Here is a 26,893-nt window from a genome sequence, read left to right as displayed (position 1 = left end):
CCCCTACAGCCCTGCATGGCCCCTACAGCCCTGCATGGCCCGTTCAGCCCTATATGGCCCCATACAGCCCTGCATGGCCCCATACAGCCCTGCATGGCCCCATACAGCTCTGCATGGCCCACACAGACCCATACAGCCCTGCATGGCCCCATATGGCCCCGTGCAGCCCCATTCAGCCCTGCGTGGCCCTGCATGGCCCCATACAGCCCTATATGGCCGCATATAACCCCATACAGCCCTGCATGGCCCATACAGCCCCATACAGCCCTGCACAGCCCCGTGTGGCCACATACAGCCCTGCACAGCCCTGCATGGCCCATACAGCCCTGCACTGCCCTGCATGGCCCTGCACAGCCCCACATCCTGCTGTGCCCTTTGTGTGCCCCGTAGAGCCAAGCAGCCGCACTGCCTGGCTGAGTGCAGATGGGTGCACAAAGGCACGGCTGCACGTTGGGCTGCAGTGTGTGGGGGTACGGCTCTATGTAGGGGCACAGCTCTGTGTGGGGCACATGGGGGTACAGCTCTATATGGGGTACGGCTCTATGTAGGGGCACAGCTCTGTATGGGGCACATGGGGGTACAGCTCTATATGGGGTACGGCTCTATGTAGGGGCACAGCTCTGTGTGGGGCACATGGGGGTACAGCTCTATATGGGGTACGGCTCTATGTAGGGGCACAGCTCTGTGTGGGAGCACATGGGGGTACAGCTCTATATGGGGTACAGCTCTATGTAGGGGCACAGCTCTGTGTGGGGGCACAGCTCTGTATGGAGTACAGCTCTGTGTGGGGACACAGATCTATGTAGGGGTACAGCTGTGTATGGGGCACAGCTGTTTATGGGGCACAGCTCTATGTAGGGGCACAGCTGTGTATGGGGTACAGCTCTATGTAGGGGCACAGCTCTGTGTGGGGGCACAGCTCTGTATGGGGCACAGCTGTGTATGGGGTACGGCTCTATGTAGGGGTACAGCTGTGTATGGGGCACAGCTGTTTATGGGGCACAGCTCTATATGGGGTGCAGCTCTATGTAGGGGCACAGCTCTGTATGGGATACAGCTCTCCGTCCCTGTACTTTTTTACCATTTTTCTATGTTTTTTTCTTGCCCCCCCCTCCCCCCTCCCACTTCTGTTTTCTTTCCCCGTCCCAAGTTAATGCCCGGGTTAAATCGGGGCCGAGCGCTGCGCAGGCGGCGGAAGAGGGACTTCCTGGGAATAAACAAAAGGAGAAAAATGCCAAATCGCGGAGCCGGACCGAGAGCGGCGGGGAGGGGACGGGCGGCTGCGGAGCGGCAGAAGTAGAACGAAAGCCCAGCGGCGAGTTCTGTAAAGCCGAGGGCTGCGGGACGTCGATCTGCCGCTGCCCTCTGCCCGGCTGCGGGAGCTTTCAGCATCTCCTGCCGTCCGTGGGAAATGCCCGAAAGGCGGCAGAGCTGGAGGTGGTGGCAGAGCTGAATGTGGCAGAGCTGGAGGTGGCAGAGCTGGAGATGTCGGAGCTGTGTGTGGCAGAGCTGGATGTAGCAGAGCTGGATGCCGATGGCGTCCGCGCTGCGGTGCGGATGCTGAGCGTTGCGGTGCCTTCGAGCCGAGCAGCGGCCGCAGGCGGTGACGGCCGCGAGCTCCGGCGTCGCTCCGGGCTGCCGGGAGCACCGAGTGTCGCTCCGCGCTCCGTGGTGCGACTGCGGCGTGCGGGACCGGGGGAGAAACGGGCGCGGATGGAAAGGGGAAACAGAAGTGTCAGGACTTGCTTCTAAACCGCCCTTGGGATCGCCCCGCAGCCTCCTGCGGCCGCGCACATCCGTGCACGTCGTAGGGAAACCTGCGCCGCGCCCCGGCTCTCCAGGTCCGCGCGGCCGGGCGGTTTCGCCGTCCTGCCCCGCGTCGTCCCGCCCCGTGCGGCAGTGCGGATGAGCCGCTGCCGGCCGCGCTCTGCCGGCCCTCCTCGCCCGGACCTTCCCGACCCCCGCCGCTCCCGGAGCGCTCCGCGGTGCCGTCGCTCCGCGCAGAGGCTCGGGTCGCGGCGGTTCCTCGCGCCGCGCTCGGCGCTGGTGAGGAGAGGCCGCGCGTGGCGGGGAGCCGAGCCGCCCCGGGGCCGTCGGGGAACGCGTTCCTTCCCAGCCCGAGCGGCGGAAGCCCGCGGTGCGGCTCGGGGCCCCGCGCGCCCTCGGAGCGGCGCCGCGGGCCGGCGCGGCTGGGCTCGGCTTTGCCTCGACGGAGGGGCGGCTCGGGGCCGCGGGGAACGCGGGGCCGTTTGTCGGCGCAGCCGCTGGGTGCCGGGAGCGACGGGGCGCGGGCTCGGGCTGCTCGCACGGAGCGCTGCGGCTCAGCCGGCTGCGGGCGGCGCGCGGCCGTGCTGCGATGGGGCACGGCTCGGTGCTGGGGGCCGTGCGGGATGGTGGCAGCGGGGATGGAGGGTGGGTCGGTGTGGGTGCGCGTCGGGTAGGGTGAGGCTGGTGTTCAGAACCGCGGGACCGTAGGGTGGGGGGTGGGGGCGGTTGGTTGGAAGGATCTCACAGTTCTGGTTCCAGCCCCTCTGTGTATGGATGTCCTTCAGTACTTCTGTATGGCTGTACATCAGAGCTCGTGTATGGCTGTAGTTCAGTGCTTGTGTCACTGTGTGGGCGCATCGTGCCATCCGTAGGGATGGGCATCCGTATGTGGGGACGTGTGCTCCTCTCAGGGCTGTGCTTCTGGGACAAACTACCTCGGAGAGCCTTTGGACATCCGTGGGGTTTGTGGAGGGCTGCGTGCTTCTGTGCCGAACGAGCTGAATGGCCTGTGTGCTTCTGAGTACAGGGAGCAGAGTGGTGGGGCAGGGCAGGGCAGGCTGCTGGGTGCAGGGAGCAGCATGGCAGAGCATAGCAGGGCAGGGCAGGGTATGGCATAGCAGGGCATGGCTGCTGGGTACAGGGAGCAGCATGGCAGGCCATGGCATAGCAGGGCATGGCTGCTGGGTGCAGGGAGCAGCATGGCAGGGCATAGCAGGGCATGGCTGCTGGGTACAGGGAGCAGCATGGCAGGCCATGGCATAGCAGGGCATGGCTGCTGGGTGCAGGGAGCAGCATGGCAGGGCATAGCAGGGCATGGCTGCTGGGTGTAGGGAGCAGCATGGCAGGGCATAGCAGGGCATGGCTGCTGGGTGCAGGGAGCAGCGCGGTGTGGCTGCTGGCTGCAGGGTGTGCAGCTCTGTGCTCCGCGACCACCCGAGCCCCGACTCCATCCCCGTGGCTCGGCGGTGCCGCTGGCCTCGCAGCCCTGCTGTCCCTCCCGAGTGCTGCTGGTGCTCCGGCAGACGCAGCTCCGTGGTGCCGCTGTGCTTCGCACGCACTGCTCGGAACGGAACTCCCCCTGCTGCTCCGTGCCGCTCTGGAGATCACCGTGGCGGGGTTTGTTTCTCACAAAGCTGTTGCGAATAGGACGGGTTTTCTTTCGTTCCCGACCTGCGGTGGAGGCGGAGCGCCGTGTGGCGGCGCTGACATCCCATAATGAGCGCCCGGAGCCCCGTCTGTGGGCAGAGCTGGCGAGCGGAGCTCCTGCGGCCCGCAGCCCTGAAATACTTTTCCAATTGATCTGCAGGAAATTGCGCAGAAGAATTGTTTGTTTCCTGTTCCAACCACGAATCTGGTTTGCATTACCGGCGCTCTCTCAGGGCGCTCGGGATGGGAGGTTTCCTTGTTTCCAGCGGGGAATCCATGTCCAGAAGGGGACATTCCTGCGTTTTCCCAGCTCTCGGTGCTGTGCGGCTGCTGGCCCCGCTGCTCCCCGACGCCCCGCGGCGGCAGCGACGAGCGGGGGCTGCGGACCCTCCGGACCCTTTTGTTCCCTTCGGTTCTGCTCCGCCGTCGCTGCGGGCCGCCCTCCCGTGTTGGTTTGTCCCCACGTGCAGCAGTGCAGCGCCTTGAGACGCAGCGCCTTGAGATGCGGTGCTGCCCCGGGGGCGTTGGGCCGCACGGCTCCCTGCTCTGCATCCCATATTAACCATTCCCTGGGGTTGCGAGGGCGGCTCCTGGGTGCACCTTCTGCAAAGGATGCGCCGCACAAGTGATATTAATTGCTCTGCGAGGAGCCGAAGGCACTGCAGACAACCAGTCTGCACACAGTCGCTGCACACAGCTGGCACACAGCACGCAGGAAGCAGGGCCAGCTTGGCTGCCTCCCATTGCCTCCCAGTGCATCCCTCCGTCTCCCACCATCTCCCATTTCCCCCCATTGCCTCCCAGCGCCTCCCAATGCTTCTCAGTGCCTCCCATTGCCTCCCACTGCCTCCCATTGCCTCCCACTGCCTCCCATTGCCTCCCATTGCCTCCCATTGCCTCCCACTGCCTCCCATTGCCTCCCATTGCCTCCCACTGCCTCCCATTGCCTTCCATTGCCTCCCACTGCCTCCCATTGCCTTCCATTGCCTCCCACTGCCTCCCATTGCCTCCCATTGCCTCCCACTTTCTCTCACTGCTCCTCATTTCCTTCCACTGCTTCCCAGTGCTTCCAGTTCCTCCCACTGTCTCTCACTGCCTCTCATTGCCTCCCAGTGCCTCCCACTGTCTCCCATTTCTTTCCATTTCCTCCCATTGCCTTCCAGTTCTTCCATTGCCTTCCATTGCCTTCCATTGCCTCCCACTGTCCCCCGTTTCCACCATTTCCTTCCGTTTACTCCCATTGCCTCCCATTGCCTCCCACTGCTTCCCAGAGCCTCCCATTCCCCCTGTCAGGTTGCCGTGCACACGCTCAGCCACTCAGCGGTTCGCCTGCGATCAATTAGAGTTTGATGCTAACGAACCCTTCCCGCGTCTTTGTCCATGGGAGAAAGATCTGGAAAAGGCCCGACATCTGGTTCAGATCGGGGGATAATTGCAGGTTGAGAGTGGGTGGGTTTTTTCCTTCCGGAACTTTCCAAGCTGGATGCGATGTCCTCGCACACATGTGGTCCCAATTAGGGCTGGTCGGATGGAAAGGGCAGCTGCTACTAATTATGGGCTCATTAGGGGTGGGAACATCCCTAGGTCCTCCAACAACCCTGAGTCCTCCAAGGTCCCCGAGACCTCTAAGGTCCCCAGCTCCTCCAACAACCCCGAGTCCTCCAAGATCCCCAAGACCTCCATGGTCCCCAGGTCCTCCAACAATGCCATGTCCTCCAAGAACCCCAAGACCCCTGAGTCCTCCAAGGTCCTTAAGTCCTCCAACAACCCCAAAACCTCCAAGGTCCCCAAGTCCTCCAGCTACCCAGAGTCCTAAAATATCCTGAAGTCCTCCAAGATCCCCAAGACCTCCATGTTGCCCAGGTCCTCCAGCAACCCCAAGTCTTCCAAGATCCCAAAGACCTCCAGAGTCCTCAAGTCCTCCAATAACCCCAAGTCCTCCAAGATCCTTAAGTCCTCCAGCAACCCCAAGTCTTCCATCAACCCAAGATCTCCAACAACCCCATGTCCTCCAAAAACCCCAAGATCTCCAGGATCCCCAAGTCCTCCAAGGTCACCAAGTTTACCAACAACTCCAAGTCTTCCAACAGTCCCGAGACCTCCAAGATCCCCTGGTTCTCCAAGAACTTGAAGTCCTCCAAGATCCCCAGTATCCCCAAGTCCTCTGAGACCTCCAAGACCCCAAGTCCTCCAGCAATCCCAAGAACTCCAAGGTCTCCAAGTCCTCCAACAAACCCAAATCCTGCAAGACCTCAAGTCCTCCAAAAAACTCCAAGTCCTCCAAAAAACCCCAATTCCTCCAACAATCCCAAGTCCTCCAACAAACCAGAGTCCTCCAAGATCCTAAGACCTCCAGAGTCCTCAAGTTCTCCAACAGCCCCAAGTCCTCCATCGTCCTTAAGTCCTCCAGGACACCCAAGTCCTCCAAGAACCCCAAGACCCCCGAGTCCTCCAAGACCCCAAGTCCTCCAAGGTCCTCAAGATCTTCCAAGATCCCAAGACTTCCAAGGTCACCAAGTCCTCCAAGAACCCCAAATTCTCCAAGACCCCAAGTCCTCCAAGGTCCCCAGGAGCTCCAATAACCCCAAGACCTCCAGCAACCTCGAGTCCTCCAACAACCACAAGTCCTCCAAGATTCTTAAGTCCTCCACAAACCTCAAGTCCTCCAGGACCACCATGTTCTCAAACAACCCCAAGTCCTCCAAGATCCCCAAGACCTCCAACTACCCCAAATCCTCCAAGACCCCAAGTCTTCCAACGTCCCCAACACCTACAGCAGCCCCAACACCTCCAGCAACCCCAAGTCCTCCACCAACCTCGAGTCCTGCATGAGCCTCAAGTCCTCTAGGACCTCCATGTCCTCCAACAAACCTGAGTCCTCCAAGATCCTTAAGTCCTCCAAGACCCCCAAATCCTCCAAGGTCCCCAAGACCCCAAGTCCTCCAAAAACCCCAAGTCCTCCAAGGTTCTTAAGTCCTTCACGAACCTCAAGTCCTTCACGAACCTCAAGTCCTTCAGGACCTCCATGTCCTCAAACAACCCCAAGCCTTTCAAGACCCCAAATCCTCCAAGGTCCCCAAGACCTCCAGCAACCCCAAACCCTCCAACAACCCCAAATCCTCCAAGACCCCAAGTCCTCCAACAACCCCAAGATCTCCAATACCCCCAAGTCCTCCAACAGTCCAAGCCCTCCAACAAAACCAAGACCTCCAAGGTCTCCAAGACCTCCATGGTCCACCAGATCCTCTGAAATTCCCATGACCTCCAAGGTCCCAAGATCCTCCAAGATTCCTAGCTCCTTAGTGACCCCAAGACCTCCAACAACCCCCAGATCCAACCCCCCATCCTCCCAACACCCGCAAATCTCTGTTTCATTTTCCCCCGTAGGTTTATGCCCCGTCAGCCAGCACTGCCGACTACAATCGCGATTCCCCGGGTTATCCATCATCCAAACCAGCAGCCAGCACTTTTCCCAGCTCCTTCTTCATGCAAGGTAAACCCGTTCCTTTTTTTTCTTTTTTTTTTTTTTTTAAATGAATCTCCATTAATTGAGATGTTAATTAAAGCTCTCCCAACCCCATCTTGTTCCATAGATGGGCATCACAGCGGTGACCCGTGGAGCTCCTCCAGTGGGATGAACCAATCTGGTTATGGGGGGATGCTGGGCAACTCCTCGCACCTCCCGCAGTCCGGCAGCTACTGCAGTCTGCATCCCCACGACCGACTGGTAATGGGGTGACCAAAGGGGTTGGGAGGGTCCTGGAACGTGAAAAAGGAGTGGGGTGGATGGTTTGGGTGGGTCCTGGAAGGTGGAAGAGGTGTAGGATGGTTGTGTTGGTCGGATGGGTTTTATAGGATAAGAAAGTTGTAGGATTGTTGGGTTGGAAGGGTCTTGAAAGATTAAAGAGGCATAGGATGATGATAAAGTGTTGGGAAGATCCTGGAAGGTCGAAAAGGAGTATGAGGTGGTTGGGTTGGGTGGGTCCTGGAAGGTGAAAGAGTTGTAGGATGGTTGTGTAGGGTTGGATGGGTTTTATAGGGTGAGAAAGCTGTAGGCTTTTTGGGTTGGAAGGGTCCTGAAAGATTAAAGAGGCATAGGATGATGGATTGGGAAGGTCTTGGAAGGTTAGAAAGTTGTTGGGTGATCGAGTTGGTTTGGAAGGGTCCTTAAAGGTGTTGGAGCTATTTTATGTTTGCGTTGGGAGGATTCTTAAAGAGCCTAGGGATGAAAAAATGGGTTGGAACGGTCCTGAAAGATGAGTAAAGCATGGAAAGGTAGGGATGGGAAGGTCCTGGAAGGGTCGTAGTTAATTCCAATGGCTGTTTTTGCAGAGCTACCCATCGCACTCGTCAGCAGACATCAATTCCAGTCTTCCTCCGATGTCCACCTTTCACCGCAGCGGCACCAATCACTACAGCGCCTCGTCCTGCACCCCTCCAGCCAACGGGACAGATGGGATCATGGGTGAGAGGCGGATTAATTCATGCTAATGAGCACAAATATGCAATTCGTTTCGAAGCGACCGGAAAGGGGATTGAGTTGAAAGGGTCCTTGAAGATGAAAAAGGTGTTGAGTGGGCAGATGGGTTGGAATAGTTCTGATATATAGAGGAGGATTGGAGTAGTTGAGTTGGAAAGGTCCTTAAAGATTAAAGGGCTGAAGGATAATGAAAGGTTTTGGGTAGGAAAGGTCCTGGAAGGTGAAAGAGCTGTAGGATGATGAAATGAGATGGGTTAGAAAGGTCCTTGAAGGTGAAATAGTGAAAGGGCAATGAAATGGGTTGGGTTGGAAAGGTCCTGGAAGATAAATATGTGTGCTATTTTCCCATCTGTTTTCACACTGGATCTCTTGTTTTCCAGCCAACAGAGGAAGCGGGGCGGCCGGCAGCTCGCAGACTGGCGATGCGCTGGGGAAAGCACTTGCATCTGTAAGGACCTCTTGCTTTCAGCACCCTAATTAGCCCGTTTTAATTAGAATTGGGAGCCTGGAGGTTGAGAAGATGAGCAGCAAAAAGGACCTTAGAGGTCCGCCATGGTTATTTTCTGGGCACAGTGGGTTCCATTGAGTTCTCATGAGAGCCTCTTTACTTTTCGGTTTCCATTTTGGTTTCGCACCCGTTTCGATGCTCCATTTACCAAAGACTCTCTTAACGAGATTAATTAGCGACTCCGGTACCCATCAAAGGGCCGCGTTGTTTTATCTAAGCCATGTTAATCACTTTATTTGCATCACGAGGCCGGTCCGCGTTTTTCACCGCGTCCGTTTGCGCTGCCTCCCGATTAACCGTGTATCGTCTCTTATTAAAGATCTATTCTCCAGATCACACCAACACCAGCTTCCCATCAAATCCTTCAACTCCTGTCGGTTCTCCCCCTTCTCTCTCAGGTATTGTTGTTACAATATTCTCTTTTTAAACCACGGGTTGCTTTTTTTTTTTCTTTTTTTTTTTTAAATGGGGGAAGATTCACCCCGAATCCGCCCCGCCGGAGCCACGCCATCCCATGTCGCCATCGCGCTGCCGATTTTCTCCTTTTCCACCTCAAATCCTCATCCCTTCCCTCCCCACCTTGACCAAAAAAAAAAAAACCCACAAAAAAGTAGCTTGAAACAGTTTTCCTTTGCACCTTTCTAACGGTAATTCCGATTTTGCTGTTAGCAGGCACAGCTGTTTGGTCTAGAAATGGAGGTCAAGCGTCATCATCTCCCAATTATGAAGGTCCCTTACACTCTTTGGTATGTTTCCATCGACGACCTCCTCTTCCTCCTCCTCGGGGTTAATTAATTGCTCTCCTTTTTGTTCCATTTCTCATCCATACCCTCCCCCCTCCACACGCAGGTTTTGCTTTCGGTAGGCAAATTTGGGCCTCGAGGTGGACGAAGTTTTGGAGCCCACCAGCGTGATGCGGCTCCTTCAGGTTGGACAAGGATGGGTGCTGGTTGGTGATCCAGGATGGGTGCAGCTCGTTGCCCAAGGATGGATGCTATTCTTTGGCCCAGCATGGGTGCTACTTGTTGACTCAGGATGGGTGCTGGTCAGGCAGGATGGATGCATCTCACTGGCCCAGTTTGGGTGCTGGTCTATAGCCAAGGATGGGTGCTGGTCAGTAGCAGAAGATGGGTGCTGATCTCTGGCCAAGGATGGGTGCTACTCATTGGCCAAGGATGGGTGCTGGTCACTGGCCAAAGATGGGTGCTGCTCATTGGCCAAGGATGGGTGCTGGTCTTTGGCTGAAGATGGGTGCTGGTTATTGACCCGGCATGGGTGCTGGGCTTTGGTCACAGATAGATGCTGATCATTTCCCAAAGATGGGTGCTGCTTGTTAGCCCAAGATGGGTGCTGATCAGCAACCAGGGATGGGTGCTGGTATTTTGCCAAAGGTGGATGCTGGTCTTTGGCTGAATATGGGTGCTGGTCACTGGCTGAGGATGGTGCTGGTTGGTAGTCAGGGATGGCTGCTGCTTGTTGGCCAGTGATGGGTGCTGGTTGTTGACTCAGGATGGGCGCTGGTCGTTGAACCACAGTGGATCCTGATCATTACCTGAGGATGGGTGCTGGTCACTGGCCCAGTTTGGGTGCATGTCAATAGCCAAGGATGAGTGCTGCTCATTGGCCAAGGATGGGTGCTGCTCATTGGCCAAGGATGGGTGCTGCTCACTGGCCCAGTTTGGGTGCTGATCAGTAGCCAAAGATGGGTGCTGGATGTTGACCCAGGCTGGGTGCTGCTCATTGTCTGAGGATGGGTGCTGCTCATTGGTCAAGGATGGGTGCTGGTCTCTGGCCCCAGATGGGTGCTGATCTCTGACCCAGGAGGGATACTGGTTGCTGGCCCAGTTTGGGTGCTGGTCAGTAGCCAAGGATGGGTGCTGGTTTTGGCTGAAGATGGGTGCTGCTCATTTCCCAAGGATGGGTGCTGCTCATTGCCCAAGGATGGGTGCTGGTTGTTGGCCAAGGATAAGTGCTGCTCATTGCCCAAGGTTGGGTGCTGGTTATTGACTCAAGATGGGTGCTGCTCATTGGCCATGGATGGGTGCTGCTCACTGGCCAAATATGGGTGCTGCTCTTTGGTTGAAGATGGATGCTGCTCATTCCCCATGGATGGGTGCTGCTCATTGGCCATGGATGGGTGCTGGTCACTGGCCAAATATGGGTGCTGGTCGTTGACCAAGGATGGGTGCTGGTCTTTGGCTGAAGATGGGTGCTGGTCTGTGGTCCAGTTTGGGTGCTGGTCAATAGCCAGGGATGGGTGCTGGTTGTTGACCCAGGATGGGTGCTGCTCATTGGCTGAAGGTGGGTGCTGACGATTGCCCAAGGGTGGGTGCTGGTTGTTGACCCAGGATGCGTGCTGGTCACTGACCAAATATGGGTGCTGGTCGTTGACCAAGGATGGGTGCTGGTCTTTGTCTGAAGATGGGTGCTGCTCATTGCCCAAGGATGGATGCTGATCATTTCCCAAGGATGGGTGCTGGTTGTTGGCCATGGATGGGTGCTATTCATTGGCCCAGGATGGGTGCTGCTCATTGGCTGAAGATGGGTGCTGGCCATTGCCCAAGGATGGGTGCTGGATGTTGACTCAAAATGGGTGCTGCTCATTGGCCCAGGATGGGAGCTGGTCATTGGCCAAGGATGGGTGCTGGAGGTTGACCCAGGATGGGTGCTGCTCGTTGACCAAGGATGGGTGCTGATCAGTTGCCAAGGATGAGTGCTGGTCAATAAGACAAAGATGGGTGCTGCTCATAGCCCACGGATGGGTGCTGGTGAATAGCCAGGGATGGGTGCTGGTCAGTAGTCAAATACGGGTGCTGCTCATTGGCCAAGGATGGGTGCTGATCATTTCCCAAGGATGGGTGCTGGCTGTTGGCCATGGATGAGTGCTGCTCATTGGCTGAAGATGGGTGCTGGCCATTGCCCGAGGATGGGTGCTGGTTGTTGCCTCAGGATGGGTGCTGGTCACTGACCAGATATGGGTGCTGGTCTTTGGCTGAAGATGGGTGCTGGTCTGTGGTCCAGTTTGGGTTCTGGCCGATACCCAGGGATGGGTGCTGGTCCTCAACCATGGATGTGTGCTGCTCACCATCCCGGAGTCCTTCAAGCTCTTTCAGGTGCGGTCCCACAGGCAGGCAGGGGGTGGAATTGAGTTCCAGTTTCTCCTTTATTTCTACTTTTTTGTGTGTGTGTGGTTTTTTTCTTTTTTGTTCTTTTCTTTTTTTTTTCTTTTTTTTTTCTTTTTTTTTTTTTTGAATTATTGTGATTTTTCTTTTTTGGATTCTTCATTTTTTTTAATCATCACTCCAAGTTTTGCGAGGCCTTTGAGGGGAACTTTTGGATTGGAATGATTTGCAAGTTCATGAGGAATCATTGAACCTGTTTTGCCCATGAAAATGGAAGCCATGCTCTCTCCTTCCCCAGTGATGGGATTTGAAAGGAAAAGGAAGGAAAATGTGGGGGAAAAGATGGAGGAAATAAAGGGAAAATGAGAAAAAGTGTGGGAAAAAAGGGGGGAAAATAAGGGAAAATCAAGGAAAAATAAGGGAAAATCAAGGAAAAAAATAAGGGAAAAAAGAGAAAATATGGAAAAAAAGGGAAAAATAAGGAAAAAGGGAAAATAAGGGAAAGGATAAATAAAGGGAAAAATCAGGAAAGAAAATTGAAGGAAAAATAAGGGGAAAAAAGGGAGAAGGAAAAATAAGGGGGAAAAGTGAAAAAAAGGAAAAGGGGAAAAAAAAGGAAAAATAAAGAAAAAAGGGAAAAATAAGGGAAAAAAAGGAGAAGGAAAAATAAGGGGAAAAGAATAAGGAAAAATAAGGGGAAAAATGAGGAAAAAAGTAAAAATGAGGGAAAAAATAAGGGAAAAAAAGTAAAAATAAGGAAAAAAAGGAAAAGGAAAAATAGGGGAAAAAGGAAAAATAAGGAAAAAAGAAAGGAAAAATAAGGGAAAAATAAGGAAAAATGGGGAAAAAAAGAAAAATGATGGAAAATAAGGAAGAGTAAGAAAATAAAAAATAAGGAAAAGTAGGGAAAAATGAGCGAAAAAGTGGAAAAATAAGGAAAAAGAAAGGAAAAAAACAAGAAATTAAGGAAAAAAAAAGGAAAAATGGAAAATGAGGAAAAAAGGGGGAAAAAATAAGGAAAAATGGAGAAATAAGGCCAAAAAAGGAAAAATACGGAAAAAAAAAAAAGAAAAAGGGGAAATAAGGACAAAAAAGGAAAAGTAAGGGAAAACAAGGGGAAAGAAAAAGAAAAGGGAAAAAGGGGGAAGAAAAAAGGAAGAAAGATAAGGAAAAGAAAAAATTGCAAAAAATAAAGGAAAAATAAGGGAAATGAAAAATAAGGGCAAAATGGGAAAATAAGAGAAAAAGGGGAAAAATGGAAAAAAAACAGGAAAAGAGGGAAAATAAGGAAAAAATGTGGAAAAATAAGGAAACAAAGGGGAAAATAAGGAAAAATAAGGGAAAAAAAGGAAAAATAAGGAAAAAATAAGAAAATAAATACATGGGAATGAAGGGGAAAATAAGGAAAAATAAGGAAAAAATACTGAGAAAACTGGAAAAATAAAGGAAAGGGGGGGAATAAGGATAAGAAGGAAAAATAAAAGGAAAAATAAGAGGAAAAATAGAAAAATTAGGGGAAAATGGAAAAAATAAGGAAAAATCGGGAAAAAAGGAAAAGTAAGGAGAAAAAAAGAAAATGTAGGGAAAAAAGGAAAAATGGGGAAAATAAGGAAAAATGAGGGGAAAGAAAATGGAAATAAGGGGAGTAAAAGGAAAAAAAAGTAATAATAAGCGGAAAAGGACAAAATAAGGAAAATAAGGGAAAATAAGGGAAAAAATTGAAAAAATTGCCAAAAAAAGGAAAAATAAGGAAAAAGGGGAAAAAAGAAAAAAGGAAAAATAAGGAGAAAAAGGGATAAAAAGTAAAAATAAGGGAAGAAAAAACGGAAAAATAAGTGGGAAAAGAAAGGAAAATTACAGATAAATAAGTGGAAAATGGAAAAATAAGGAAAAAAAGGAAAAAGAATATGGGAAAAGAATAAGGAAAAATAAGAAAAAAGGGTAATAAAGAAAACGTAAGGAAAAAATAAGGGGAAAATGGGAAAAAATAAGGCAAAAAAGGGGGAAAAGAAAAATAAGGCAAAAAAGGGGAGAAAAATGAAAAATAAAAGATTTAAGAAGGGGAAAATGAGAAATAGGGGAAAAAAAAGGAAAAATAAGAAAAAATGTGGGGGAAAGAAAAAAGAAGAAAAAAATGAATGAAAATTAGGAAAAATAAGGGAGAAAAACGAGGAAAAAAAGGTAAAATAAGGGAAAAAATGAAAAATTAGAAAAAGGGAAAAAAAGGAAAAAATAAGAAAGAAAAAGGGGGAAAAAAGGAAAAATAAAGGGGGGAAAGGCAAAAAAAGAAAAGGAAAAATAAGGAGAAAAAAGGAAAAGTGAGAAAAAATAAGGAAAAATGAAAGTTATGGGGAAATTGTGAAAAAATAAATAAGGGGAGAATGGAAAAGTAAGGAAAAAATCGGGAAAAAATGGAAAAATAAAGGAGAAAAAGAAAAATATAAGGAAGAATGGGGGGAGAAAAAATAAGGAATAAATGAAAAATAATGAAAAAATTGAAGGAAAATAAGAAAGAATAATTTGGAGCAAAAGGGGAAAATAAGGAAAAATAATGGGGAAAAAGGAAAAATAAGGGAAAAAGGAAAATAAGGGAAAAGGAGAAATAAGGAGATGAAGGAGGAAATAAGAGAAAAAATAAGTGAAAAAATAGAAAAAATGAAAATAAAGGGAAAAAAGGAAAAAAATAGCGGAAAAAATAAAATAAGGAAAAAAGGGTGAAATAAGGAAAAAAAGGAAAAAAGGGGAAAAATAACAAAAAATAAGGGGAAAAAGGAAAAAATAAGGAAAAATAAGGGGAAAAAAAGGAAAAGAGGAAAAAATGAGGAAAATTAAGGAAAATTAAAGGAAAAAGGAAAACTATGTAAGAGGGGGAAAGATAAGGAAAAAATAAAACGAAAAATAAGGGAAAAACCAGGAAAAATAAGGGGGAAAAGGCAAAAAAAAAAAAAAAAAAAGAAGGAAAAATAAGGGGGAAAGAAGGAAAAGTGAGGAAAAATTAAGGGAAAAATAGATCTAGTGGGGGGGGGGGATAGAAAAATAAGGAACAATAAGGGAAAATAAAAAGGAAAAGAAACAGAAAAATAAGGATAAATACAAGAAATAAAATAAGGAAAAAAGGAAATAATAAGGAAAAAAAGGAAAAATATGGGGGGAAAAGGAAACATAAGGAAAAACAAGGGGAAAAAAGAAAAAATAAGGGGAAAGTAGGGAAAAATGAGGAACGAGAAGGGAAAGAAAAAGAAGGAGAAAAAAAACAGAAAACTTAGAAAAAATAAGGAAAAAAAAATAAGGGAAAAAAAGGAAAAATAAGGCGGAAAATGAGAAAATATAAGGAAAAATAAGGGGGGGGAAGAAAAAACAAGGGGATAAAAGAAAAATAAGGAATGAGAAGGGAAAAAAGAAAAAGAAGAGGGAAAAAGAAGGGTAAGGAAAAGAAAAAATAAGGAAAAATAAGGGAAAAAAGGGGGGAAAGAAATGGAAAAGTGGGGAAAAATAAGAGGGAAAAGAAAAAGTAAGGAAAAAAGAAAAAATAAGGGAAAATAAGGAGAAAAAAAGGAAAATTAAAGGGAAAGAGGAAATATAAGGAAAAATAAGGGGAAGAATGAGGGGTAAAAAGAAAAATAAAGAATGATAAGGGGAAAAAAAGAAAAATAAGGGAAAATAAGGGGAAAATGAGGAGAAATAACAATAAAAAGGAGGGGGGGAAGAAGGAAAAAAGAAAAAATAAGGGAAAATATGGGGGGAAAAGGAAAAGTAGGGGGGGGAAAGGAAAAAAAAAGGAAAAGTAAGGGGAAAAAAGAAAAATGGAGGGAGAATGTAAGGAAAAAGAAGGGGAAATAAAGGGAAAAAGAAGGATAAAAGGGGGGGGGAAGAAAAATAAGGAAAAATGAGAAAATAAGGGAAAATGAGGGGAAAAAGGAAAGGTAAGGGGAAAAATGTAATATAAGGAAAAATAAGGGGAAAAATGAAAAAAATAGGGGGGAAAAGAAAAACGAGGAATGGTAAGGGGAAAAAAAAAGCAAAATAAGGAAAAGAAGAAAAATAAGGAACAACCAAGGAAAAATAAGGAAAAGATGAGGGGAAAAGCGGGTGAAAAAGGGGACGTGAGGGGGAAGCGGGGAGAAGCGGGCTGCTGAGGCTCTTCCGCCCTTGTGTCCCCAGCAGAGCCGCATCGAGGACCGCCTGGAGCGGCTGGACGACGCCATCCACGTGCTGAGGAATCACGCGGTCGGGGCCGGGACGGCCATCGGGGGCGGCCATGGGGAAATGCACGGCTTGATAGGAGCTGCTCATAACGGGGCCATGGCTGGGCTGGGGTCTGGCTATGGGACTGGGTTGCTGTCGGCCAACAGGCATTCGTTGATGGTAAGGGGGTGCGGTGGGTTTTGGGGTGGGGATCGGGATTTCGGGGGGAGACGGGGGGACGGCTGGAGTTGTGGGGTAGGTTGGGTTGTTCCGGTGTGATGGGAGAGGGAAGGAAGGGAGGAAAGCACAGGAAGGGAGTGGGGTGGGAGAGGATGGAGAAGGAAAGGAAGGAGAGGGAGAAAGGAAAGGAGGGAAGGAAAAGGAGGAAGGAAAGAGGGAAAGATAAAGAATGAGAAAAGGAAGGAATGGAAGGAAGGGAGGGAGGAAGGAGGGGAGGGGAGGAAAGGGAAGGGAAGAAATGGAAAGAAGGAAGGTAGGGAAAAGAAAGGAAAGAAGGGAAGGGAAGGGAAGGGAGGGGAGGGGAAGGGAAGGCAGGGGAGGGAAGAGGAGAGGAGGAGAGGGGAGGGGAGGGGAGGGGAGGGGAGGAGAGGAGAGGAAAGGAAAGGAAAGGAAAGGAAAGGAAAGGAAAGGAAAGGAAAGGAAAGGAAAGGAAAGGAAAGGAAAAGGAAAAGGAAAAGGAAAAGGAAAAGGAAAAAGGAGGGAAGTTTTCACTCTTAAGCCAGTGTGGTTGAAACCATGAATGAAGGGGGGGGGGGGGGGGGGGGGGGGAGGAAGGAAAACTGGGCTGGATTTATAAAGGAAAACATCCGACCAAAGGAAATAGTTTCGGAGTGGGGTCAGCCGAATGCATTTCATGATGAAAAGGAAGTTGAAAGGGGGAGGGAAATGTGCCCCAAAAGGCCCCAAAAAGCAGGAGGATGTGGGTAATGTTTTCCACATTTGGGTTTTAAGACATGAAAGGCCGGGCAGCTGCGGGCAATAAAGGGAGAAGCGGGAGGTGGAGGGGAGGGGGAGAGGTAAAGGATGTGATGGTAACAGTTTGGGGGAGCTCGGGGGGGGATTCGGGTTCTGGAAGGTGAATTTGGGATTGGAGGTGTGTTTGGGATTAGAGGTTGGGTTTGGGATTCTCGGCCTGTCCTCGTGGCATCCCGTTCCCATTGCTGTCCCCGTTGCATTCCCATTCCTATCCCATCCAATTCCCATCCCATTCCCTTTTCATTCTCATCCCCATCTCAACCCTGTCTCCATTTTCCTCCTATTCCCATTTCATCCTCATCCCCATTCCATTCCCGTCCCAATCCCATTCCTATTCCCAACCTTTTCCCATTCCATCCCATTCCCATTCCATCCCTATTTCTTGCCCATCCCAACCCCACCCCCCTCCCTATTCAATCCCCATCCCACCCCATCCCATTCCCATCCCAGTCTCATTCCATCCCCATTCTGTTCCCATTTCCATCCCCATTTCTTTCATATCCCATTCCCATCCCAAACTCATTCCCATCCCTATCCCATCCCATTCATATCCCTATCCCCATTCCCATCCTAATCCCATTCCCATCCCATTCCGATCCCATTCCTAATCCCTTCCAGATCCCATCCCAATCTCATCCCAATCCCATTCCCATCCCATTCCGATCCCATTCCTAATCCCTTCTAGATCCCATCTCAATCTCATCCCAATCCTATTTCCATCCCCTTCTCCATCCCCTCCCAACCCCAATCCATTCCCATCCCATCCCATTCTATCCCTTTCCAATCCCATTTCCAATCCTATTCCCGTTACATCCCAATCCCAACCCAATCCCATTCTGTTCCCATCTCAATCCCATTCCCATCCCACCCCAATCCCATTTCCAATTCTCTTCCCATTCCATCCCTATTCCATCCCATCCCATCCTCATTCTATTCCCATCCCCTTCGCCATCCCATCCCAATCACTTTCTAGTCCCAATCCCATCCCCATCTCTATCCCCATTCCATTCCTGTCCCCATCCCAATACCATCCCATCCCAAATCGAATCCCATCCCAATCCCATCCCATTCCCATCCCCATCCCAATATCATCCCATCCTACTCAATCTCCATTTCTTTCCCATCCCAATCCCATTCCATTTGCATACCAATCTCATCCCAATCTCATCCCATCCCACCCCAACGCCATCCCAGTCCCATCCTATCCCATTCCAATCCCATTTCCAATCCTATTCCAATCTCATCTGAACTCATCCCAATCCCATCCCAATCCCCATCCCAACCCCATCCCCATCTCAATCCCATCCCCATCCCAATCTCATCCCATCCCACCCAACCCAATCCTCTTCCCATCCCAATCCCATTTCCAATCCTATTCCAATCCCATCCCAACCCATCCCAATCCCATCCCAATCCCATCCCAATCCCAACCCCATCCCAATCCCATCAATTCCAACCCCATCCCAATCCCATCCCCATCCCAATCTCATCCCATCCCACCCCAACCCAATCCTCTTCCCATCCCAATCCCATTTCCAATCCTATTCCAATCCCATCCCAACCCATCCCAATCCCATCCCAATCCCATCCCAATCCCAACCCCATCCCAATCCCATCAATTCCAACCCCATCCCAATCCCATCCCATCCCAATCCCTTTTCCATCCCACCCCAACCCAATCCTCTTCGCATCCCAATCCCATTTCCAATCCTATTCCATCCAATCCCCACCCAATCCCAATTCCCATCCAATCCCATCCCAATCCCATCCCCATTCCAGTCTCAATCGCATCCCCATTCCCATCCCATCCCAGTCCCATTTCCAATCATATTCCCATCCCATTCTATTCCCATCCCAATCCTCTTCCCATCCCATTCCTAATCCCATCCCATTCCCATCCCAATCCCATCCCAATTCCATTCTATTCCCATCTCAATCCTCTTCCCAATCCCAACCTCATTCCAATCCCTTCCCCATCCCATTCCCGTCCCAATCCCTTTTCCATCCCCATTCCAATCCCATCCTATCCCATCCCAATCCCATTTCCAATCCTATTCCCATCCCAATCCCAACCCAATCCCATTCTCTTCCTATCTCAATCCCATCCCGTCCTATCCCATCCAATCCCATTTCCAATCCTATTCTCATCTCATCCCCATCCCCATCCCCATCCCAGTCCCTTACCCATCCCATGCCAATCCAAATCCCATCCCCATCCCATCCTGTTGCATCCCAATCCCATTTCCAATCCCATTCTCATCCCATCCCAATCCCTTCCCCATCCCATCCCAATGCCATTTCCAATCCTGTTCCCATCCCCATCCCATACCATCCCCATCCCCATCCCAGTCCCATCCAATCATACTCCCATCCCAGTCCCATCCCAGTCCCAATGCCAACCCAATCCCAAACCCTTCTCCACCCATTCCAATCCCAACCATCCCGATCCCATCCCTTCCCATCCCAATCCCATCCCAGACCCATTTCCCATCCTATTCCCATCCCATCCCAATTCCAACCCATCCCAATCCCATTTCCCATCCTATTCCCATCCCATTCCCATCCCAATCCCAACCCAATCCCATTTTATATCCTATTTCAGTCTATCCCATGCATCCCAATCCCATTTCCATCCATTTCCATCCCTCCCATCCCATCTATCCCCATCCCAACCCAATCCCAATCCCAACCCCATATCTCTCCCCAACCCATCCCATCCCCATCCACCCTTCCATCCATTTCCATCCAATCCCATCCTCCCCACCCATCCCATCGTTACCTCCCACCACATTCCCATCCCATCCATCCCCATCCATCCACCATCCATCCCATACCCATCCCCATCCCACCCCATCCCTCACCCACCATCCCCCCACATCCACCATCCATCCTCCCCACCATCCATCCCCCATCCCACCCTCCCATCCATCACTCATCCATCCCCCCATCCCTCCTCCATCCCATCCCATCCCATCTCATCCCATCCCATCCAATCCCATCCCACCATCCCATCCATCCCTCCCCATCCCCATCCCATCCCATCCCATCCCCATCCCATCCCATCCTTCCCATCCCATCCCATCCCATCCCATCCCATCCCATCCCATCCTCCCACCCATCCCATCCCCATCACCTCCATCCCATCCCATCCCCATCCCATCCATCCCTCCCATCCCATCCCATCCCATCCCTCCCATCCCATCCCATCCCATCCCCCATCCCATCCCATCCCATCCCCCATCCCACCCATCCCCACTCCACCCATCCCATCCCATCCCCATCCCATCCCATCCCATCCCATCCCATCCCCCATCCCATCCCATCCATCCCATCCCATCCACCATCACCCATCCCATCCTCCCCATCCCATCCCATCCCCATCCCATCCCATCCCATCCCCATCCCTCCATCCCACATCCCATCCCCATCCCCATCCCATCCCCATCCCATCCCCATCCCATCCCCCATCCCCATCCCATCCCATCCCATCCCATCCCATCCCCATCCCATCCCATCCCATCCCCATCCCATCCCATCCATCCATCCCCATCCCCATCCATCCTCCATCCCATCCATCCCATCCCATCCCATCCCCATCCCCATCCCATCCCCATCCCCATCCCCATCCCCATCCCATCCCATCCCATCCCCATCCCCATCCCCATCCCATCCCCATCCCCATCCCATCCCATCCCATCCCCATCCCATCCATCCCATCCATCCCATCCCATCCCATCCCATCCCCATCCCATCCCACTCCCATCCCACATCCCATCCCATCCCCATCCATCCCATCCCATCCCATCCCATCCCCATCCCATCCCATCCCATCCCATCCCCATCCATCCCATCCCATCCCATCCCCATCCCATCCCATCCCCATCCCCATCCCATCCCCATCCCCATCCCCATCCCATCCCATCCCATCCCATCCCCATCCCCTCCCATCCCATCCCATCCCATCCCATCCCCATCCATCCCCTTCCCCCCATCCCCATCCCATCCCATCCCATCCCATCCCCATCCCCATCCCCATCCCCATCCCCATCCCCATCCCCATCCCATCCCATCCCATCCCATCCCCATCCCCATCCCATCCCATCCCCATCCCCATCCCCATCCCTCCCATCCCATCCCCATCCCATCCCTCCATCCCATCCCATCCCATCCCATCCCATCCATCCCATCCCATCCCATCCCCATCCCATCCCCATCCACCCCATCCCATCCCATCCCATCCCATCCCCATCCCATCCCATCCCATCCACCATCCATCCCCATCCCATCCATCCCATCCCATCCCATCCCATCCCCCATCCCATCCCATCCCATCCATCCCATCTCCCATCCCCATCCCCATCCCATCCCATCCCATCCCATCCCATCCACCATCCCCATCCTCCATCCCCATCCCATCCCATCCCATCCCATCCCATCCCCATCCCCATCCCATCCCATCCCATCCCCCATCCCATCCCCATCCCATCCCATCCCATCTCCCATCCATCCCATCCCATCCCCATCCCATCCCCATCCCATCCCTCCCCATCCATCCCCATCCCATCCATCCCCATCCCCATCCATCCATCCCATCCCCATCCCATCCCATCCCATCCCATCCCCATCCCCATCCCATCCCCATCCCCATCCCATCCCATCCCATCCCATCCCATCCCATTCCCATCCCATCCCATCCCATCCCATCCCATCCCAGTCTGTTCTCCATCCCATTCCCACCCCTTTCTATTCCCTTTCCATCCCTATTCTCATCTCAATCCTGTGCTAATCCCAACCCAACCCAGTCCCATCCCCACCCAATCCCATCCCAATCCCACCCCAATCCCAATCTCCCTTTTTCCCCCATTTCACCCCTCCCTTCCCCTATTTGCAGGTTGCAGCCCATCGTGAGGACGCCGTTGGTCTCCGCTCCGCTCACCCCTTGCTCCCCAATCAAGTTTCAGTCCCTCAGCTCCCTGTGCAATCTGCCACGTCTCCAGAGCTCAACCAAGCCCAGGATCCTTACAGGGGTCAGTTGCAACCTTCCTGCAATTTGGGGGGTTGCATTGTTTTGCTTTGCTTTGCTTTGCTTGTCTTGACTTGCTTTGCTTGGGTTGCTTTGCTTCGCATTGCTTTGCTTTGCTTGGGCTGCATTGCATTGCTTTGCATTGCTTGGCTTTGCTTTGCATTGCTTGGCTTTGCTTTGCATTGCTTGGCTTTGCTTTGCATTGCTTGGGTTGCTTTGCTTGGATTGCTTTGCATTGCTTTGTTTAGCTTTGTTTGCATTGCATTGGATTGCATTGCTTTGCTTTCTTTGCTTTGCATTGCTTTGCTTGGGTTGCTTTGCATGGCTTTGCTTTGCTTGGGTTGCTTTGTTTTGCATTGCATTGCTTGCGTTGCATTGCACTGAACTGCTTAGATTGCATTGCATTGCATTGCATTAGATTGCATAGCTTGGACTGCTTTGCTTTGCATTGCATTGCTTGGCTTGCTTCGCATTGCTTGGGTTGCATTGCATTGCTTTGCTTGGACTTCATTGCATTGCGTTGCATTAGATTGCATTCCCTGGGTTGCATTGCATTGCATCGCCTTGCTTGGCCTGGCTCTGCATTGCATTGCATCGCCTTGCAAGCACCTTGCAAAGCCCAGATTGCTCTGCACAGCGCCCAGCAAGCCTTCCAAGCCTTCCCAGCATGCATTGCATCGCATCCCATTTTTGCAGGCATGGCTGCAGGTTTGCAAGGCCAGAGCGTCTCATCTGGGAGTTCGGAGCTGAAATCGGACGACGAAGGCGACGAGAATTTGCAAGAATCGAAATGCAGCGAGGACAAAAAGCTGGACGAGGACAAGAAGGAGCTGAAATCAATTACTAGGTCAAGGTCTAGGTAACAACGGGGCGGGGAGGCCGTTAATTAATGCCATTAATTAATAGGATAAGGCGTGACGGCGGTGCAAAGGGAGGGAGGGGGGGTGCAGGGCTTGCAAATTTCCTTGCAAGCTGCAGATGGGGTCGGTTTGCAAAGTGGGATGGCAGGGAAGTTGCAAAGGGGTTGCATTGCATTGCATTGCATTGCATTGCATTGCATAAGGGGGAGCAAAGAGGGCTGCTGTGCAGCTTGCAAAAGGGTTGCATGGGGTTCTGTGGGGTCCTGTGGGGTCATATGGGTTTCTGTGGGGTCCTGTGCGGGTTTTATGGGGTTCCGTGGGGTCCTATGGGGTTGTATGGTGGCCTGTGGGGTCCTATGGGGTCTTATGGGTTTCTATGGGGTTCTGTGAGGGTTTTATGGGGTACTGTGGAGTCCTATGAGGTTGTATGGTGGCCTATGGGATCTTATGGGTTTCTATGGGGTCCCATGGTGTCTTACGGGGTCCTATGGGTTCTTATGGAATCCTATGAGTTCTTACGGAGTTCTGTGGGGTCCTATGGGGTCCTATGGGGTCTTGCAGGGTCCTATGGGGTCTTATGGGGTCCTATAGGGTCTTATTGGGTTCTGTGGGGTCCTATGGGGCTCTGTGGGGTCTTGCAGGGTCTTATGGGGTCCTGTGGGGCTCTATGGGGTCTTGCAGGGTCCTATGGGGTCTTGCGGGGTCCTGTGGGGTCTTATGGGGTCCTGTGGGGTCTTGTGGGGTCTTATGGCTTCTTATGGGGTCCTATGGGTTCTTATAGGGTTCTATGGGGACTTGTGGGGATCTGTAGGGTGTTGTGAGGTCCTTAAGGGGTCTTACGGAGTTCTGTGGGGTCCTTATGGGGGGTTGTTAATTGTGCATTGCAGCAATAACGACGACGAGGATTTGACCCCGGAGCAAAAAGCAGAGAGGGAGAAGGAGCGTCGGATGGCCAACAACGCCAGGGAGAGGCTGCGCGTGAGGGACATCAACGAGGCTTTTAAGGAGTTGGGGCGGATGGTGCAGCTGCACCTGAAGAGCGATAAACCCCAAACCAAGCTGCTCATTTTGCACCAGGCCGTGGCTGTGATCCTCAGCTTGGAGCAGCAAGTGAGAGGTGAGCGGCTTGCAATGCACTGGGGTTCGTTGGGGCCTACGGGGCCTCACTGGGTTCTCTGGGGTCCTGTGGGGTCCTGTGGGGTCCTCTGAGGTTGTATGGGGGTCTGTGGGGTCCTGTGGGGTCTTATTGGGTCCTGTGGGGTTCTATGGGGTTCTGTGGTATCTTACAGGGTGCTATGGGGCCTTATGGGGTCCTCTGGGGTCCTACAGGGTCCTATGGTGTCTTATGGGATTCCGTGGGATCCTGTGGGGTCTTACGTAGTTCTGTGGGGTTCTGTGAGGTCCTGTGGGGTTCTGTGAGGTTGTATGGTGGCCTGCGGGGTTCTGTGGGGACCTATGGGGTTCTGTGGGGTTGTATGGGGTTCTGTGGGGTTCTGTGGTGTCTTATGGGGTCCTTAAGGGGTCCTTATGGGGTCCTCAAGGGTCTTATGGAGTCTTATGGGGTCCTATGGGGTTTATAGGGTTTTATGGGGTCCTATAGGGTTCCATGGTGTCCTATGGGGTTGTATGGTGTCCTTTGGGGTCTTACGGGGTTCTGTGGAGTCCTGTGGGGTCCTATGGGGTTGCATGGTGGCCTGTGGCATCTTATGGGTCCTATGGGGTCTTATGGGGTTCTGTGGGGTCCTCATAGGGTCTTATAGGGTCCTATGGGGTCTTGTGGGGTCCTATGGTGTCTTAAGGGGTTCTGTGTGGTCCTGTGGGGTCCTATGGGGTCCTTATGGTGTCTTATTGGGTCCTATAGGGTCCTATGAGGTTCTGTGGGGTCCTTATGGGGTTTTATGGGGTCTTATGGGGTCCTATGTTGTTCTATGGGGTTCTGTGATGTCTTATCAGATCCTATGGGGTTTTATAGGGTCCTTTAGGGGGAAGGGGGTTTTATGGGGTCTTATAGGGTCCTATGGGGTTTTATAGGGTCGTTATAGGGTCGTTACCAAGCATGGGCTGAAGGATCCTTTCAGCCATCCCACAAAGCTGGCCGTAAATGTTCCTATGGGGTCCTTATGGGGTTCTTTGGGGTCCACTGGTGGTTTTATGGGGTTCTATGGGATGGGAATGGGGTTGGAAATGGGGTTGGGATGGAATGGGATTGAGATGGGAAGGGTGTTTAATAAGGATTAATATGGTTTAATAGGGTTTTTTGGGGGGATTAATAGGAGTTCCAAGGGGATTATTTGGGATTAATAAGAGTTTTGAGGGGGATTAATAGGGATTAATAGGGGCTTGAGGGGATTAGTAAGTGTTTAGGGAGGATTAATTGGGATTAATGGGGGTTTTGTGGTCATTAATAGCAGTTTTGGGGGGATTAATTGGGATTAATAAGGCTTCTGGGGGGATTAATAGGTTTTAATAGGGGTTTTGCCGGGATTAAGGATGGTTTGAGGGGGATTAATTGGGATTAATTGGGGTTTGAGGGGGATTAATAGGAGTTGTGGGGTGATTAATGGGGATTAATAGGAATTTGGGGAGGATTAATAGGAGTTCTGGGGGGATTAATAGGGATCAATAGGAGTTTTGGGCGGACAAATGGGGGTATTGAGGGGATTAATTGGGATTAATTGGGATTAATAGGGGTTTCGGGGGATTAATAGGGATTAATTGGGGTTTGGAGGGGATTCATAGGGGTTAATTAGGGTTTGGGGGGATTACTTGGGGTTTGGGGGGGATTAATAGCGGTTTTGGGGGGATTGGGATTAATAAGGGCTTTGGGGGGATTAATAGGGATTAATCGGGGTTTTTGGAGGATTAAGGGGGGTTGGGGTGGATTAATAGGGATTAATAGCGATTGTGGGGGGATTAATTGGGATTATTAGGAGTTTTGGGGGGAATAATGGGGTTTTTTGGGGATTAGTAGGGTTGGGATGGAGAAAATGGAGTGGGAATGGGGGGATAAATTGGGATTAATAGGGATTAATAGCAGTTGCAGGAATATTAATTGGGATTATTAGGGGTTTTGGTGGGAAAAATAGGGTTTGAGGGGGATTAATTGGGATTAATAGGGTTGGGATGGAGAAAATGGGGCGGGAGTGGGGCTGGGATGGGAAATAAGGGTAGGAATGGGGGGATTAATTGGGATTAATAGCGGATTGGGGGGAATAAAAGGGATTTATGGGGGATTAATAGGGATTAATAGGGTTTGAGGGGGATTAGTAGGTGTGGGATGCAGGGAAAGGGTGTGCAGTGGGGAATGGGGGATTAATAGGGATTAATAGCAGTTGTGGGGGGATTAATTGGGATTGTTAGGGGTTTTTGTGGGAATAATGGGGTTTACTCGGGATGAATAGGGATTAATAGTTGTGGGGTGCAGAAAATGGGAAGTGAATGAGGCTAGGATGGGAAAAGGGGGTGGGAATGGAGATATTAATTAGGATTAATAGGGATTAATAGGGGTTGTGGGGGAATTAATCGGGATTATTAGGGATTAATGAGGTATTCTTGTTTTTTGGGGTTGGCAGAGAGGAACCTGAACCCGAAGGCTGCTTGTTTGAAGAGGAGGGAAGAGGAGAAAGTTGGCTCGGATCCTCCTCCGTTGGCTTTGGCCGGAGCTCACGGGGCCATGGGGGACGGCGGAGGTCATCTGGGGCAGATGTGAGGAGAGGTGGGTACTTAATGGGAATTATTAGGGATTAATAGGGGTTTGGGGGGGATTAATAGGGATTAATAGAGATTTTGGGGGGGATTAATAAAGATTAATAGGGATTAATAGGGATTAATAGGGGTATTAGATTAATAAGGATTAATAGGGGTTTGAGGGGGATTGATAAGGTTTAATAGGGATTAATAGGACTATTAGGGGTCTTAATAGGTGTTTAAAAGAGATTAATAGGATTATTAGGGGGATTAATAGGTGTTTAAGGGGGATTAATAGGATTATTACGGGGATTATTTGGGATTAATAGGTGTTTGAGGAGGATTAATAGGAATATTAGTGGGATTAATAAGGATTAATAGGGATTAATGGGGGTTTTGCGGGGATTAATAGGGGTATTAGATTAATAAGGATTAATAGGGATTAATAGGGGCTTGAGGATTATTAATATGGATTAATAGGGGTTTTGGGAGGATTAATAGGGATTAATAAGGTTTTGAGAGGGATTAATAGGGATATTAGCAGGATTAATAAGGATTAATAGGAATTAATAGGGGTTTTGCGAGGATTAAAAGGGATTAATAGGGGTTAATAGAGGT

General features: G+C 51.0%; 1 protein-coding gene across 26 annotated transcripts in view; it reads left to right on the top strand.

Moving 5' to 3' along the window:
• The window catches only part of TCF4 (transcription factor 4), a 161,107-nt gene that overhangs the window by 131,821 nt on the left and 2,393 nt on the right, over positions 1-26,893 (top strand). For 11 of the 26 annotated variants that reach the window (XM_085214000.1, XM_085213998.1, XM_085213985.1 and 8 more), the window contains 11 exons: positions 6,802-6,907; positions 6,981-7,141; positions 7,747-7,879; positions 8,275-8,342; positions 8,722-8,800; positions 9,072-9,148; positions 15,686-15,889; positions 21,597-21,732; positions 22,425-22,587; positions 23,476-23,705; positions 26,161-26,303. In XM_085214000.1, coding sequence (XP_085070126.1) covers positions 6,802-6,907; positions 6,981-7,141; positions 7,747-7,879; positions 8,275-8,342; positions 8,722-8,800; positions 9,072-9,148; positions 15,686-15,889; positions 21,597-21,732; positions 22,425-22,587; positions 23,476-23,705; positions 26,161-26,297 — 1,494 coding nt within the window. In that variant the 3' untranslated portion in view covers positions 26,298-26,303. The remainder of the gene's footprint in view (positions 1-6,801; positions 6,908-6,980; positions 7,142-7,746; positions 7,880-8,274; positions 8,343-8,721; positions 8,801-9,071; positions 9,149-15,685; positions 15,890-21,596; positions 21,733-22,424; positions 22,588-23,475; positions 23,706-26,160; positions 26,304-26,893) is intronic. The other 15 variants (XM_085214008.1, XM_085213992.1, XM_085214012.1 and 12 more) reach the window with 12 other exon arrangements.

Source organism: Meleagris gallopavo, chromosome Z, assembly GCF_905368555.1.
Source record: "Meleagris gallopavo chromosome Z, MGAL_WU_HG_1.1, whole genome shotgun sequence".
NCBI lineage: Eukaryota > Metazoa > Chordata > Aves > Galliformes > Phasianidae > Meleagris > Meleagris gallopavo.
The sequence above is the reverse complement of the archived record's forward strand: the minus strand, read 5'-3'. Positions and strand labels throughout refer to the sequence as shown.